The 19178-nt window shown below is 29.1% G+C and overlaps 1 protein-coding gene across 3 annotated transcripts in view; it reads right to left on the reverse strand.

The window, feature by feature from the left end:
- Fatp1 (Fatty acid transport protein 1) overlaps positions 1-19178 on the reverse strand; it is an 82409-nt gene that overhangs the window by 42784 nt on the left and 20447 nt on the right. The window contains exon 1 of one of the 3 annotated variants that reach the window (XM_016051842.4): positions 7209-7580. The exons of the other annotated variants lie outside the window; for them this stretch is intronic. Within the exon in view, the coding sequence (XP_015907328.2) occupies positions 7209-7273 (65 nt within the window). The 5' untranslated portion in view covers positions 7274-7580. Of the gene's footprint in view, positions 1-7208; positions 7581-19178 lie in introns of those variants that run through there. 3 annotated transcript variants of the gene reach the window in all.

Below are 19178 nucleotides of genomic sequence, written 5' to 3' on the forward strand. Positions count from 1 at the left end.
GAAAAGGAAGTTAAAGATCTAAGAAAAAGGTCACCAAAAGGAGAACAACCAAAACGAAAAGCTGACACTAATAACATATGAAAGTATCAAATAAAATAATAATAAATAAATAAATAACTTCCAATAGAAAATTATTACTATTGCTCTGATATACTGACTCAGTTCATCTATTCAAGATATACTTAATATTTCGCAACTTATTTTTCAATAGTAAATGAAAAGGGGCTACGTTATCAATCATACAAGAAATGTCCTAAAATTATGGTTCAATAATAACATTTAGTCATTTTAGTAAAATATTGTTTTCATTCCGTTAATTCTAAAACTTACATGTTGGGTTAAGATCAAAAATGTAAGTAACATTTAAGAACGTAAACCATTACGAATTCAAAGATATTAGTTTCTGGCGGAGCATAAAATACTGAATCAGTGGCCAAAATTCCGAACTAATATAAATTCGATTTGAAAACTATTCTGAACCGCTGTTTACCTTTCGCCAACCCTTTTTGGCGAAATTCGTTTAAAAATCACTTTAAAAAAAATTATAGAACTTTATTGCCTTTTTATACTACAGAGATAAATTTGGTACAAAAAAAAATGCTGAAAATAGAAATCCAAAAATACTGTGTGCAAAATCAATTAATTTAAATTGTGTGGATATGTATCTCAATGTTTGATTTTTAAATCGCGTGAATACGAAACGCGAAATTTGATATAAAATCGTGAAAATACGAAACACAATGCGTGATCTTAAATAGCGCAAATAGGAATCATGACGTGTGATTTTAAATCATGTGAACTCAAGTAACTTTAAATCGCGTTTGAATCGGTAGAAAAAACGTAAAAAAAGCGTTTTTTGCCTCGGTTATTCGAAAAAGGCAAACTTTCTTTGAAAAGGTGGATTTTGTTTTTTAGTAATAGTAAAAAATTTTAAATTTTCCGCCATACAAATTTTAGCGTAAGGCGTTCGCGTATATTACATACAGATCTACCATATTGTAAAGACATTGCCTTTTAGATAAGTTAGAATAGATAAGCTATTCTCAGCATTAAAATACATTTATAATGACTTAAGATGAAATATGGCGGATTTATAAGATCCAATTATTTTCTTAAGAATGAACAAATAACTGAACAGGGAAGTTAATTAAATTCATATTTTCTGTGTGAGCTGATTATATACACATATTTACATTAAAAATTTTAACTTAAAATTAACAAAACAAAAGAGCACATAAATATATTTTAAAATAATTGCCAGGGCATCGACAATTTATGAGTCCAGGTCTCTGATTATTGGATTAACTTCATTTCGTTTAAAATAACAAGATAAAATTTCCTAGATTTTAAAGATTTGGAAATTTAAGATTTTTGTTATTGCAATAGTCGCGGGTTTGAATCTAGCTCGGTCATGGATATCTCGCTCTGAGTTTGCATTTTGTTGTGTGATGTGTGACTGTGGCAAAATTTATGAACGATGACCTGTGCAATATTTGCCATTTTTATTTACCTCAGTTGTTTACAACACAAAAATTTTAAGACGCAAGTTATAAAATTCAAAAGATTATAATTAGTTTTTCCCGCTTTAATAATACAATGCTTCATTAATCAAAATTGGTGGGTTTTGCTATAAAACTTAAAAGAAAACAAACAAAAATAAATAAAAATAAAATACAATAAATAAAATTAAAATAAACTTTAGAGAAAGCAATTTCCCTAATACATAATTTCATTAATCACGTATTAGCCGAAATACAGAATTAATGGAATGCAAACAACAGAAACGATATTTTCTCCAGGAAATTAAAGGACATAATTTAAATCGACGTGATTATTTAAGAAAAGAATTGTCCATAATTATAATTAACTACATAAAAAATGGTATTTTTAAGAGAGAGAGAAGAGGGAAGAATATTTTAGACTTCATTAATCTTGACTTATTTATTAGATAACATTGACTTTCAAGGTAAACTTGAAGTTCAGAACCAGAAATTCCAACTGTTATTTTAATAACGCAGTTAAGTTTTCGGTTTTGAAAGAAAATAATTCAAAGAAATTTATCATATGTTTAGAAGAGGGGAATTTTAAAGACTACAAAAACAAGCGAAAAATATACTGTTAGTACTAAGACTGGCATTTAAATACCGAATGATTTATTTAAAAAAAATTAAATAAATAAATCATTAGCCTCCATTTTTTGTCGACAAGCTTACAAATGGCGAAATTTATAAATCCATTTTCACTGATCGTATAACAGCATTCGCGTTAATGGCATTTAAACCCCTTCTGCATCAGGTCGCATCTCATACGTTCGACGTTTTTGTATCTGTATTGTCTGTATCTGCGTATTTATTTATGCACTAGGAACTTTCTTTAACTCCAAACTGATTTTCACGTAACACCTTAATGAATGCTGTACAGTTTAAAAAAGACTAAAATAAAGTTTTTCAACTGATAAATTTCAGTTTTTTGCCCCCAAAAAATTTCATTTAAGTGTCAAAGTCTTAGTCCACTAAGCTCGACAAATGTAAAAGTATCTAAGGCTGAAAGCTTCGTGATATCGAATTTTAATACACACAAAAAGTCAGTACTTTTTAAAGTACAGGGTGTACTAAAGGCACTAACTTTAAGAGGTGATGGAACACTTCTCGAGAAAAAAACTTTGCTCGCAAATGCAACCTCCAATTGTCGCAGCAGCCTCTTTACCAGAGTATTAAGTAAATATGTATTTAATGGATTTTTCATATTATGCAAATAAAAAAATAATTTATGCTCAAAATAAAATTTTACAGTAAATCGATTAACTTATTCACGAGAAGTAAAAAAAAAAAATGAGTTTAACTTTGGTGACATTTAGCAGATTTAGTACTTTAACTTCAGTACATAATTAAAGAGTAACATAGGCAGGAATATTTCGTCAATCCCAGGCTTTTGCTTAAATTTAACGACGAAGCAAAAATTAATCACTTTTTTTTCTTCATTTTTCCTAACACTTCATGAGACACCTACACAAGATTCAGTGATCCAATGTGTTTTTTTAATTCTAAAAAAGCATGAAACAGTTATACTGCGCTTAATACGAACGCACTCTATGATGTAACAAAATCAAACGGTGCTATAAGGTAAGTACGACGCAAAATTAAAAGAAAAGAACAGAGAACAAAAAGAGGGCAAGTACCTGGGAAACTTTGGGACCACGGAATCTGCGTTTACATAAAGAAAGCAAAACTCTGAGGAAATTACAATTCCAAGAGAATTTGTTTAGAGGTTCAAATTTTCTTACTCATTTTCAAAATTGACAGTTTTACTTACGATCCGAGAAGAAAAAATAACTTGAGGATTTATCATTAATCAAACTGAGGTAGATATTTTAATATGTTTCAGTTTAAAAGTGTTTGAATCAAACATAAATTGACCTTTCATAAAAAAATTTAAAAAATTATTTAAAAAAAAAAAGGATTTAGTAAATTTAATTTTGATGAAATTCGTTCCAAATTTACTGTATTTAATAATCAGGCATTTTCCTTATTCGTTTGCATTTTCTAAACATATAAAAAAAATAATATAAATAGGTAAAAAAAACTATCATAAGTTTATGTGCTGAATAATAAGAGTGTGTGAGTGTTAGGATGGGTTTTGGGAGTAATAGCCAATAGTTTTGTTCGAAACAAGTCTTCTATATAGGTTATATGCGATATTCAAACATCACGTGATGATAAAAAGTTAGGATGAAGTTAACCCCGAAGGGAAAAACCTACTTCACGAACAATACGCCGGTTATTTACATTTTATAGCAACTCCTTTATGAACTGTTGGCATATGAAGTTTGAAAGTAAGAAATCGTAATAAATCATACATCAATACACAAGACCTTTTTTCGGATTAGTAAGAATGTAGCTCACTCAATATGAACAATGAAAACCAGTTTAAAATATTAAACGAGGAAGAAGAAAAAAACATTCATTTGCAAAATAACACTTCAAATCTGCAATATTTTTTAAATAATTGTCACAATCAGAGTGTAAAGAGGGAAGAAAGCCAAGTATTGTTTGAAATAATTGATAAAGAATTTATTAAAGAAATAGAGCATTTATTTTTTATTTTTTTGTGGCATTTTTGATTCCCTATACCCTTGTTTTATAATTAATCCATATCTTCCTATATAACATGTTCCTCCGGCCAGGGGTGCAGAAAATTCTAATATTACGATAACATATTTATGATATTTTCAAAGATCACATTTTTATAGACTTGAATAAGCCCCCAAAGTTATCGCCCTTTTTTTTAAGTAAAAAGAAGTTTTTATTCACTAAAATATCCAATTTTCTCCAATCGCCAATTTTTCAAGTAAAAAAGAAACAAAAATTTTCTAATTTTTTCCTAATTTCTTAAATTTTTCTACGTGGCTTTCTCCATTTTCATTTGCAGTGAATTGACTAGACCAGTGATTCCTAAAGTGGTCTATATCGACCTCCAGGGATCGACGACAACCTGCAAGGGGTCCATGTCAAGTGGGAAAAAAAATTGGGGGTCCATTACATGAAAATGGGGGTCAACAATAGTGGATCTCATATAAGCAGGTCATAACTTTTAATTTTGGCATTTCATGAATGGAATAATCAACATACACTGATAGTAATGTACTATTTACTTACATTATACTACCTTATAATATAAAGACATATCTATCTACATTCTACATAATTTATAAAAGTAGCTATGAAGTAAAAAGTTTATTAAAATTTAAGTTATTAGGATTATTTTTTGACATATGAAACTGAATTATTATAAACTAGTAGTTGCCTGCAGCTCCGCCGGCGTACGTTTTTATTTTCTCTGCGTGTAAGGTTTTATTTTGTAACAAAAAAGTATTTTCCAGCTGTAAATTGTAGCCTAGCCTGTGTCAACTCTTTAGCTAGCTACACCTCCAATATTTTATCTGCGCACAAGATCACGGAGATTTGTTGCTTAGTTTTTAAGTGAAAACGTAATAAACAGATCGACAATACACTACTACTGTTTTGTATACAAACTTATTTCCGCAATTATAATATTAGTGCGGAGTACGGATTTTGTAGTGCACAATTTTATTCCATTTACATTTTAATTAAATTAGTAATTAAATTAGTTTGAATTTAATTAATAAATGTATAAAATAAGGAGCGTTTTTTTTTTCTTAAGTTGCACTTCACTATAGTTAGAAATTTAAATCTTTCACAGTGAGTAGCACTCAATATCAGCTGTCAAAAATACACTTGAAGTTGAGGAATATACAGAAAACCAATATCAGGTAAGTAGGGGGTCTACCCAAAAACGAAAAAGATGGCATGGGTTAACTAGACCGACATTAGTTAACCCATTGACGCAGAATTTTTATAAAACATATATTTCATAATTTTTTTATTATTTTGTATTGACAAAAGGTCGAAATAAGTGGAAAAAACAATATATTTAGCATTTAATAGTCAATGGATCAGAAATACTGCATAAAATATCGGTGTTTTTTCCTGCGTGAAAGGTAAAATCTTTCAAACAATAAATTTTCAAATTTGCAGATCAGTGAGAAATAGCTATTCATCATTGAAATTTCTTTAATTTACAAAATCAATTATTGACAAATTTTTGAATATGGATTAAATAAAAATTCTAAACTACTTCTTTTTTTTTAATTTTATATTTTAATGCAAACAGAATTCCGAAATCTAACAGAATTTTTTTGTTACGAGTAGTCTGTTTTTTATAATTAAAAAATACCAAAATATATTTTATTCTTTTAATTAAAGAGTCAGAAAAAAATATAGAAAAGGGACACCGGTGACCCTAAGGTTGAAAGACGGGCTTGTAACGTTGTTCTTACATGAATCAATTTAATATGAATAGGGGAAAAAAATAAGATTCGAAAAAAAGTGATAGGTTGTAAATCTAGTGAATATTAATCGTAAGTCACGATGGTGATTCGTAAACCGCTGTACTGCGAATCGAGATGTATGATTTGTAAAAAAAACGAACGCAAATCACTATGTCTATATCTTCACTCTTTGAGAGCGTCAATAAAATCGTATTGTCGTAGATAACAAAAAAACGGATTTTCCATATTGAGAAAGAAAAAAATTACCAGAGGAATTTCTGTATAAGCGAAAAACAATCATTGCGTTTCTTACCTTTTTTTTTTTTTCAAAAAAAAAAAATAGAAAGGAAAAAGAAATTTGTAAAGCGATACTTTTTTTTACAATAATAATTTTTGTAGCTTATTTATTATTATTTTTTTTTTTTAATTCGGCCAAAATTTTCCCGGGCTACTAGAATTTCCCCCGAAACTCTTTCGCGAGATTAGATATATTCCTCACCCCTGCCGCATATAATATACTACCACTATTCCATCAAAATATTTTCATTTCATATTAATGTTCCTTGCAACTAAACAACCTGACACATAGATAACCTAAGAGCACAAAGTTAAATAAATAGAGAAATAAAATAAATTATCGCACCCCTATTATAAACAAGTACATACATCAGTGCAGGTGGCAATCTCTGCATTATAATGTAAGGAAACAATAGTACTAACCTTTTCATTCTTACATTATTTTACTCCAGTACAAAGACAACTGAATTGCTTTCTTTATAAATCATCTTGTGTTTAGATTTCCATAACATAATTTTTTTTTTCATTTAAAAAAAAAATGCATGCATAAATAACACAAAAATTAAAGTTTGCATGCCAATTAAAAGAAGGATAAAAACCGATAACTTCTTTAATTCCCACTAGTGTAAAACGATAAGAAAAGTCTGACTATAAAAAATAAAAAAAAAAAATATTTATTTTTAATTCTCACCATCTTCTTTAGTATTATATTGATATACCAATACGAAATGACGTCCCCCCCCCCCATAGGTTGTTTATTAGAAATCAATTCAGAACTTCCAAAATCAGTTAACTCCAAACGCGTTACTAAGAAAAACATTGATTAAAAGAAGAAAAATCCAATTAATGTAGTTGAACATGTGTTAAAGCTAATACGAAATAAATCAATACTATTAACATACATTATATATCAATAATATTACTTAAGATTTTAAAGTAGAATTTAAAATAATTTTTTTTTTCGTCTTTATTCTTATGCAAGTTGGATAAGATTTAGAAAATTTTCTAGAACAAATATAAATTTTGACTGGAAATAAAACGAATAAAAAAAATTAAAACTTACGCCAGGTCCCGCCTAATGGTACGTTTATACACAGGAAGCATTCCGATCCGACGCCGGAGTTGCATGGCTACGACCACCACACACACAATCAAAACACAACCTTGCAAAAAGCACGTTTTTCTCCAAGTATCAAGAAAACGCGGAAACAACTATCAATGCTCGCTTGAGTTTTCACAAAACGGTGCCAAACAGATCGATTGCGACATCGTAATAAGCGATACGGTGGTCAGTGTTCTTGATAAACACAAAATGAGCGCATAGCTCGATAGATTACTGTTTTAAGGGAGTTTTGATTGGGACGCTTCTGTGGTGAGCATTGAGCACGCTGCTGAAGCTTCCTCATTATTAGAACATCCGTGATATTAAACTGTGAAGGGCACGCTCCAGGGGGAAAAGTGGGGGTAACAATGGAAAGTGGTTTCGTTGCTTTTTACAGTCGAACATTTATGAATGTTAAAAAAGGGGGAAGTAATGAAGATTGCGGTTTCTTTCTTTAATTACAGGTGGATAAAGCAAGACAGTCAAAACTGATCCTTCCACAACATAATTATTATGTTTCAATTACTAATTCCCTGTTTCAGTTTGTATGTTAAGGTCTTAACACTTTGACGGAGAATTTTTATGAAGCATATTTTTCACACTTTTTTCAATATTTTGTAGTAATTTAGGTCAAAATATTATGTTTAGCATTTAAATAATTTATGGTTAAGGAATACAGCATGAAACACAGGTATCTTTTTATGCGCTAAAAGTAAAACCTTCCGAACACGGCTCACTTCCAAACAATATTTTCTCAAATTTGCACTTATTTAGTTCTAATGGAAACAGTTATTCACATTTGACAATTCTTTAACTTACAAAATCAATGATTGATAAAATTTTGAAAAATAAAAAAAAAAGTTTTAAAAAAATAAAAAGTCAATTTTTTTTTCTTCTTCTTTTTAATTTTATATTTCAGTACAAATATAATTCCGATAATCTAACATATTTTTTTAATAACTTTAGAGACTGTTTTTTGTAACTAAAAAATACCAAAATATATTTTTGCTTGTAATTGGAGCGCCAGAAAAAAAAAATATCTAAAAGGGACACGGGTGTCCCATATGCGTCAAAGGGTTATATACCATTCTTCCGCAATCATTACAATTTTTTTTTAATTCGTAAGTCACAAAAAGAAAAAAAATATTCGATTTGTTAATAAAGATATTTTATTTATAAAAAAATAAAGAAATAAAAATAAAAAAAAACTTTGAAGGGATCAGTTGGAAAAATGATAGTGGTTTCGTACAAATGTGCCTATTAGTCAGAGCAATTGAATGACAAATTGAGCTTTTAAAATAAATTAAATAGAGATTGGCTCAGTTTCTAAAAGAAGTTCATTTTGAGATAGCGTGATTTGTTTTTTGTCATCTAAAAGTTTTACTGAAAATTAGAATTAAATAATAAATTGATAACACATAAAAAAAAAATCAACTCTCAGCACATACTTATTAATTTGAGAACATAAAACCTCAACTTCTCAGAAACTAGTAAATCAAATTAAATAATGAAGAAAAATAAATATACAAAGTTAGGAGATCAGAGTTTAGAGATCCATTTATAGTTGAAAGAATTTTGTATAGAAAAAGTGTACTATGAATAGTAATTAAAGTTACTATTCATAAAATTAAAGGTAACATTCAAAAAAATAGTAAGGCATTTAATAACTGCTTTGTGCAAATTAAAGAATACTTAAATTTGAACCTTTTTTATTGACTGCACACGATACTTTAAATTTTTGTATCGTATGCAGTCAAAAAAAAAGGTCAATAAAAAAAAAAACATTTAGACTATATGGAACTTTCTTTTTCTGAGAAAATTTTTTTTTTTTTTTTTTTTTTTTTACATTTGCACCTATAAAAATATATATTAATCTTTAAATGTGGTTTGTTGAAAATATCCAAGTAGATTCAAAAGATTTCTTTAAAAAAAAATGGCTAAAATTTGTAATGCTGAGTGAAGTTTCGGAATTTTCGTAGGTAGCTACAGGAATTATTCAGGTCTTGCCATTGAGACAGAAGTAAGACAGGCACTTAATGGCGCTATTAGGCACTTATTTCGTAATAAATTTCTTGAATACACTTTGCAAATGCTTCCATGTTTTATTAATACCATTCAATAAATTTACTTAATTATTTAGATTAAAATAACTACTATCATAAAATTCTTATAAAATATTTCTATTTACAGGGGTTAGTTAAGAAGAAATTTGGGACCCTTCACAAAATATCTTTTCATAAAAACGGACCCTTCACAAAATAATTTAACTTTTAATCGGATCCTTCACAAATTTGTTTATCTTCTTTATTGTTTTGTTAATCGTATAAATCTTCCCGGGGGGGGGGGGAGAAAGACGGTTCAAAACAAACTAAGTTTCCCTAAGTTTAAATTACAATTGTAATATTCTAAGATAATATTTCTACTTTTACAAACATCGGGTAAGCATTCTTATTAATATAAAATCATATATTTTTTTTGTAAATAAATAATTGATCAATTTATATTTACTCATAAAATTAATTAATAGAATATTATGCAAATAAAAATTAATTTCTAGCAATAAAATATTATAAATTTAAGAATTGTTTAAGTTTACTTAATGCGTAACACATTGAAAGTGATACATTACTAAGTTGAATTATTTAAAATATGTCAATTGAAATTATTAAAAATGTGAGATTTTATTTCCATTATTTGCCCGAAATGAATATTCTGTATTGAGCAGTATAGGTTAGATACCAAATATGTGTCTGTTGCATCTCTAATTTAGTAGCAGCAATTGTTGAGCATAATCTTGTATCTATACAATTTAAAAACTTCTTGAAAAGGTTTTTAGCAATTTTTGAAGTAACGGGACACTACTTGCACAAATTCACAAAAGCTGGACCCTGGTTGAAAGAATTTGACTTAACGCTTATTTTATATTCACAAATTATGAATAGTTTTTTTCACAATTTTAGAAAAACCGGACCCTTTACAAAATGTCAGGACAGACCCCTTGGTTAACGCTTTATCAGATATACTAAAGCACTAAATCGATTTCTTTTTTTCAAAAAGGACAATTGTTTGAGGTAGGAATTTTCACAACTGCAAGAGTTAACTGGTACACTTGGCAACGTGACCTTGTTAGTAAACATATAGCACCTGCTCAAACTGTTTGAAAGGCAAATCCAAAATCACTTTCAAAATATATATCAACAGATTTCCTCATTGGATACTGAAAATACATAAGCGTGCTGAATGGAAAAAGTAGTCGCGCGATTTCAATGATTTTTTTCGAAAGGATTCATTCAAATGCGTATGAAGAAAGTTGCGTATGACCTCAACAGTAGAGATAAAGCTGATACACTTAAATGACCTTTTTTACAGATGAATGAAGCAGAGATAAGAGACAACAGGGACTAGCAGAAATATCATAAGAAAAATCTGACTTAGATGCGGACCAATAGAAATTAAATAGATAAAGTATTGGACGTCTAAAGTAGTTTCAGGGACGCATGGGGAAAGTTTAAGATACACATTATAATACAGAGATCTCCTAACAGAGTGCTTTTTCAAAAGTATGGGCACCTTCATTTTTGAAGGGCACTAATTTTGCAAATTATATCAATTATATTTCCCTTCAAAATTATAGTGCCCTTCAAAGTGGAATTTAAAATACTCAAATATGAGAAATAATATTTTATATATATTAACTTAACCTAAAATTAATTTTCAGCATTTATGATAATTTGAAATTCCTAGTTCCTGCAACTGCATTCTCTTTTCTTAAAAAAAAAAGAGCATTTTTTTTCTAAATAAAAAAAGTGGGACAACATTTTTACAAAAAGGCAAGGAGGGTGCATTTACCTCTGTAAAAGGGTAGGCAGGGTGGGCCACTCTTCTACTGTATAATAGCTTCAAACTGTATAATAGCTAAGACCTTAATTAATGTCTTAGTTATTATACAGTGTCTATATAATACAGTGTCTAATACAGTGTCTAATACATTGTCTATATCCACGACCTATACAACATATAATCTCTTCACTTTCGAAGCCTAATACTATATGGAATTATACCTTCAAGGTTTGTTTATGAACCAAAAATAATTCCAATTTTTTCCCCTCAATTTCATCCATTTATTGAAAGATAACGGTTTGCGATGTAATAGTAATACGTAAACGCACTCCTATCTGATGGCAAAGCAATATAAAAAAGAAATGTTAAAGGCTCAAGATTTGTGCAAGTAATTGACACAAAGTGAAGAAGACGCTTTAAACAAATTCATTCATCATACAAACGCTATAAAGAAGAGAGCATAGGAAATACAATTAAAAGGTAATTTATTGAAACAGTTATACTGCCGCACTTTGACAATTGATTGAAGGAATGAGTGAGTGAAGAAAACATGTCAACTTTTTTTTTTAAATTTTAGATTTGATTGTATTGTAATAAAGGTATATGAGTTAGTCCTGTTTAATAACGTTAATTAAATCACTGTAGAATCCTGATTAAAAAGATACGGGTGTTGAAGCAGGTAAGTGACAGTATGAAAGAGTAAAGTCATTCATTTCAATACCTTCTTCGTGCTATCTACCTTTCATCCACTTAGCTACAAAGATAAATTTCAAACACCGACGCAGCCTTACTTAAATTCAAAAAACATTGAAAGGAGTGATATTCCTTTAAAAATAAATTCTCATTTTGAAAACTAATGAACTAATTCAAAGAAATTTTATAAACTAATTCAAAGAAATTTTAAAAAAATTAAATTTCAGTCTTATGCTCAAATTAGTTTCAAACGCTGTTCCCAATGAACTTTAAGGCTTTTTGTGAAAAATCTGATAATAAATTTTGAGAATTTTAGAAAATAAAGTGCTAATTTTGAGTAAAATCATTATACAATTATTTTGTTTTGTGAAAGGTTCGTTTTTTGTCACTTTGAAAAAAAAAATACTTATAACAAGAAATTTTGAAGATAAGGTCCTAAAATCATAAAAATCAGTGTTCGATTCAAATTTTATGTGAAAGGTCCATTTTTGAGAAATTGAGAAAAATCCATTTTTGATAATGAAATCCTATTTCTGGAGGAAAAAAAAAATTTAAATTTCAAGATAGTTCTAAAATTTTGAATTACAGACGTCATTAACTCCATGCATAAAAATAAATGTTTTGTGAAAAGCCAGTCTCCTCAATAAAATGTTTTTACGATAAATTATTTTGTGAAGGATCCATTTTTATGATAAATTATTTTGTGAAGGATTCGTTTCTCAATAATTTATTTTGTGAAGGGTCCGTTTATGCGATGAAAAATTTATGATAGGTCCGACACCAACGTCATCGTAAAATGTACCCCTGGTTCTTTATGTTTCAATGCCATGAATACACATATCAGGGGTCTGTCCAGACATTTTGTGAAAGGTCCGTTTTTCGTGAAATTGTGAAAAAATTACTCACATTCTTTCAACCAGAGTCCGCTTTTGTGAATTTGTGCAAATAGGGTCCGTTATTGCAAAAAAGAAACTTTTTCAAGGAGCTTCCAAATTGCAAAGATATACAAGATTATGCTCAATGCTGTAAAATTATAATTAAAAAAATTAAATTTTAAAAAATAAACAGGAAATGCAGCTACTAAATAAGCGATGCAACATACAAATATTTGGCATTTAGCCTATACTGCTGAACGCAGAATATTAATTTCGGACGAATAAAGGAAGAAGCGTCTGCGGAAGACAAAATTTGATTAACAAAATTTGATTTATTTGATTAACAAAATAATAATGAAGATAAACAAATTTGTGAAGGGTCCGAATAAAAGAAAAATCATTTTGTGAAGGGTCCGTTTTTATGAAAAGATATTTTGTGAAAGGTCCGTTAACGGACCCAAATTTCTTCTAAACAGACCCTGCATATTGATACAAAGATGTTCTTAACTATTTACATAAGATCTCAAGGACAAACTTTTTCTTGTCAATAACCAGCAAAGCAAATATTCTTTTATAGAAATCGAACATAAAGGCAACCTGCTATCCACCTTGTACTTACAATGGAATGCTGAGAACGTAAGAAAAATAAATAAGTAAAAGCAAATGTATTTACCCTAATCTCCCCCTGTCTAAGGTAAATGGTATGAGGGGACATTTGCTAAGGGCGGAGAACCTACTCTACAATGTCACGTAGATTCTAGAACGTTCGTCTACATGAAGATAACAGTAGAGGTTTTCATTAAAATAACAAAATCCAGGAAGAAAATATAACAGTAACTCCAGAATCCAATTTTTCCCTTAAACTTGTTTTACCGCTATTAATGTTTAATTTAGTTACGCATTAGTTAAAATTTTAAATTTGATAATTTAAAATTTATTAATTCACGTTTTGGTGGTGAACTAAAAACAAAACTTAGGTGGGTAAGACAGAAGCGGAAAAATTAAACTTTTTCAGTTTTTGATTAATGTTTAAAATTATTAAATGTAATCTTTCGTTGTGATAGAAAATAAAAACATTTTTTGCTCACTATTACGCTATAAAAATTACTTGTTTACAAAATTAAATTGATAATATTATTTTTTATTAATCGTAAATAAGAAAAAATATTGGATATTAAGCGTCCCCCGGTTGATTTTTAAACTATAATTCATTGAACAATTATGATTTTGAAATATGAACTAAGGAATTGACATTCTGAATACATAATTTACAACAAATTTTACAACTAAATTTTAAAAATAATTTAACTAAATTATCGCTTAGGCAAAAAAACATTTTAACGAGTTTTCTATAGCAACCGAAAATTAAAGAAGATACTAAACAATAAGCCTGAGGATAAAGTTGAAACGATAATGATAACCGAGCAAAATAATGAGGTTTATATTTTATCCTAGTAGAATCTCGAACAAAAAATATATATTGCGGAAAAATATAGTTTTGTGATTGTGGATATGCATCTTTAAAGTACCTGATCCTTAGGTTTTCTTAGCTATGTAAGTAGTAATTGATTCTTATGTCAAAAGTAATAAAACATTTTGGGACCTTTTTTTAAAAAAAAAAATATATATATATTTTTGATTTAAGAATCTGATAATCATGACGAAAATGAAAACGGAGCAATGATGGCAGTAGGTGAGCGACAATGAGCAGGGGCAAACCTCCGTTCAAGGATTAAAAATTTTGTATTTAACAAAAAAGTTTTTTTTTTTATAATTATTTTTGTAACATTATTTCTGTTATAATGAAAGCGTTTCTAACTTATTTGATAGGTAAATGCAAACTTCTTAGTTTTATTTTAGAACAGGCGTTAAACAAACAGCCAGCCGAATTCTAGGTAGACGGCTATCAATGTTAGCCAAACTAATCTTCAAATTTATTCATTAAACGATGCTGAGGCAATAATCATGTAACATTTAAAAGAAAATACAGAAAAAAAAGAAGAAGAAAACAGGCCGGGCGTCATAAGGAAAGTGGGAATTTTTGATGCAATACGAAAGAAAAACAGCAGAACCAAATCATAAAGCTGCTTGAAGGAAGTCACAAAAACAAGATTCATTCATCAAAAAACAACTCATCAATATATTATAAAAAAGTCAAATCGCAGTTGGTCGCCTTGCATAACAAGCGAAAAGGATTTTCTTTTTCTGATTTATTTTAGGCATACATAAATGGAACGGAAATTATAACCAAAGACATTGTAATTCTACAGCGCTATATTGCAAAAACCATGTCATCAATATATAAATCCATTCAACATCCTTATCAGAAAGACAAAATTTGAAAGAGAGTAATTAGAATATATTGAATCAATATCAAAACTTCAATAATGCAACAACTAATCGATCGAATTTGAGACAATTTAATTACTTTAATAACACATAAGACATAAAGAGTCATCATAACTAGTATATTATGCAAGTTTTTTTCTATAATAAGAGAAAAAAAAATTATGTCATGTCATAACCAATAATAATAATAGTTCTGTCGCATAACAAAGAAGTTTTAGAAAACTGGAATTGGCTTTATTTATTGGAATACTAATTAGTCACTGTAATGGCAAACGTATTGCTCTTAGTTCATGGGTCATTCCAGCCGTTTTGTGAAATTGTAAAAATTCAATTCATAATTTTCAGTGCTCCGTAACCTTTTTATCGCCGCGAACCAGTCAATGTTTGATAATTTTTCAGCGGCCCTCTGAAGGAGACGCGGACGTTGATTGTTTATATTTTAGATGATTTTGATTTAATAATTAAAGTAATTGTGTTTAAACATGACTTTAAAACAATACACAGATAAATTTGCGGTATTGGTGCGACTTTGGGTGACGTCTCTCAGCTCGCAGTTAACCTCTCGTCCATAGAAAGTCGCACTAACCCGAGAGAAATACACCACAGTAAATAAAATGGAAATAATTTAATGTTTCTTGGACGGCCCGGTACTATTTGATTTATGGAATCAAATAGTACCTTTGTTTTACAGTTAGGAACCTATGGTCTAGACCAGTGGTCCACGGCCCGGGACCACGGGGTGTAGACCATAGATTTCTAACCTTTTTTAGCTCACAGCTTTCTTTGCACTTCAAGTCAAAACATTTTCATTGCCCCTCTATATAAGCGTTTTTAACAAAAGTTTATTTAACAATTAGGATATGATACATTATTTATTAATCACATCGTATAAACATAGAAAACCTCTACTGACCATTGGCTTTTTCTACTGATTTTAATTTAAACATTTTTTTTTATCAATATTGAACTACACATTTTATGCAGATCTAAGAAAATTAATGAATATAATAATTGAGAAAAACTGATCCTTCAATGTTTGCGGTACACATAACAGCTAGGTCGAAAATTTTTAACAATTAATTCAGACTATTATAATCTATAACTGCACTGATGTAAGTCGAAGTTTTTAGAAAATTCGAGTGCTAATAAAGTTTTAAATACCGTAAAAAAGCTTGAATTTCGAATAGGGAGGGAAAAAAAATCAAGCTTTCTAGAGTTAAAATTTTTATGTGTACAGCAACAAGGAGAGTGTTGTCTTCACGATAATTGGTTAGTAATTTTTTCCCAATAAATTGCTAGGTTAATAATTGCTTCAATAACATTTAATGTATGCAAAGTTAATTACGTATTGGTTTTCAACACCAAACAAGCGAAATAATAAATTTTAAGTGCACTCGATATTTATTTATTTATTTTGCAAGATGAAAAAATTTTTAAGCAAGTCCTTCAGCTCCCCAGTAGTCTAACCATAACCACCTAGAGTAGAGTTCTAGTAGGTGTTGATCTAACTCAGTGTTTCCCAACCTTTTTTGTACCATGCCCCACCTAAGCCTTTCTAAAATTCTTATGCCCCCCTATGTAACATATACATAATTTTTAGTATTAAAAAAATCGAATTGTTTACTTAAGAAACTTAGGAAATTGTTATCGAAACAAAGTAAGTAAATTTTCAGAACATATAATGAAGAACTAAAATTCAAATTCGAAATAATTTTAATAAATATTTTTCTATAATAATTTAATATTTTAATTAAGTGAGATTCTTGCCTTTGATGCTTGCTGGAAGTAGATTTTATCTTAGGTTCCAATTTGGTTAGCCTCAGTCTCAAGTCTCCCCGTTGTGTGTTATATCTAGACGATTTTTTTTTTTTACCAATAAAATCATTTACAGCACTAAATCCACATTCAGCTAAATATGAAGATGGAATCGGTAACAATAGTTTTCTTGCACATTTGATTGAATTTGGGTATTTGTTTTCTGTTTCCTCACGAAGCCATGCCGTCACTCCTTTCATATTAAATAAGGTTTTAACTGGCTCATCATTTTGCATTTTTGCAAGTTCTTCTTGATATATTTGATATATTAGACAAATCCATTAACATGGACTGCAACATCCATGTTGGAAAATAAATTTGTTTTAAATCAGAATATCTTTCTTTTAAATCAGCCGATAGAATTTTCAGATGATAGACAATAACAAGTTAAGGGGTGTCATTTACTTCACATTTTTGGAGCCAATGAAACTGTTCAAAGTTTTTGTTGTTAATATATTTCTGACATAACTCAATAAGGGTAATAAAGCCACATATCTTCGCTTTTGCATCAACAAGGTTTTATTTGTTCCTTGAAGTTTCTTATTTAATATATTCAATTTTTCAAAGATATTGACTAAATAACTCACAAATGCTTTACCATCGACTGTAAACAGATACTTCATTTCAGGTTTGTCCCTTAAAAAATCCCTCAGTCACATAATATTTATTGACCGCAATTATTTAAGAATTTGCTTTTTTCTTTCGATTTTGTCACCAAAATCTCGCATTGCATTTAAATGGCCCAGAGCAAAAGGTTTAAACTCATGTCGAGTCCATTTTTGAATTGCACCCCTTTGCAATTAAATTGCCCCACGTTGGGAAATACTGGTCTAACTCCTTTGGGTGGAGGTACCGTCGACGTTGGGAACCTAGACTTATTGTAAAAGTACTGGTTTCTTAAAATATGTGGAAATAGTTTATTAAGAAGTTAAAGCTTTAAAAATGTGAATTAAAAACACTATCGAATTAATATTTCAAAAGAATTCAATAAAGGATCCACCTTGACGATAAACATTTTTGTAAGGGAAAAAAAATTCTTTCAAAATGACAACTAAAATTACAGAATTAAGACGTTCATTATAATTTCTTATAATTAGCAGTACAGTTGAATGTACGAAAAAAAAAACTTAATACTTTTTATATGCATACAGTTTAGAAACAAAAAATTTTCTGAAATGAAACTGCAGTATTTAATACATTATAATATAGCGATAGAATAATCCACGTGTTTTTTTTTTTTTCCTGTAACGAAAGATAAGTGAGAAGTTTTGAAGAAAACAATTTTTCTTTATCCACACATTCATTATTAATTATAATTAAATATTCAAGTAGAAAGTATGACGTACAAACTGACATTTCTCAACCTAGAGTTGGTTTCATTATAGCAAGAACATCAGAGAAATTAATTATTCCTCGAGGCAGTGGTTGGTTGCTAACAGGAAACCTGTAAACAATTCTTCAAACTGTATCTAAATTCAATTAAGCCGGGGGGGGAGGATTTTTTTTTCTTTTTTCTTTTCTAGAACAACGTCAAATACATCAACAAACGTAAATTAAGCATGTTTAAAAGATAGAAATAAATAAGATTGCGAAAATTTCGCATAAAATGGGAAACCACATTGAGAAACGAATCCGGTTTGGTACAGTGTATAATTATTATTATTCTCTTTCTTTTTTTTTTTTTTAAGATTTGGAAATAAAATATCCGATAAAACAATACGTTTGTTTTAGTTAAATAAATAATCCCATAATAAAAAACTGAAGCGGTTATATTACTAGATAAAAAAATTTCGATTTAAAAATATACAAATTGGAAATAACAGTCGACAAGTTTCAAATATAAAATGTTTTAAGCGATCTAATAAAATGTGTATCATGCCCAATCACATCAGCTCATCTTGATATCCAGGAATATTGTTTTATTCATATGAATGCTGATTCCCTTGTTATCAACATTAGTTCTTCGCTACTTCTACATAACGAGTGGAAATGCATTTTACCCTGATTTTCGTTTCTGAACTAAACTGGTGTCTCCTTTTTTTTTTTCTTTTTTTTTTCAATACCTTTTTTTCTTTCTTGGCTACTATGATTTTTTACGAGTTTAATTTCACACCTTTATTTTTTCATTTTTTGTTGACAACTTTTCGTTTTATATTTTAAATCACTTTTGTTCCTTCTCATCTACGTCTGGCGAGTCTTGAAAATGGGAGCTTATTTTTGAACGCTTGAAACATGTTGGCTGTTATTTACAATTCGCTTATTTTTGAAGTGAAAGAAGTTTTTAATCAAGTAATATGCTTTAATAGTATTCGACATTGCACACAATCTGCTCTTCACAAACGAAATTTGGCCACAATTT

Source organism: Parasteatoda tepidariorum, chromosome 6 (assembly GCF_982258835.1).
Source record: "Parasteatoda tepidariorum strain Cologne lab strain chromosome 6, Ptep-v5.0, whole genome shotgun sequence".
In the NCBI taxonomy this organism is placed as follows: Eukaryota; Metazoa; Arthropoda; class Arachnida; order Araneae; family Theridiidae; genus Parasteatoda; species Parasteatoda tepidariorum.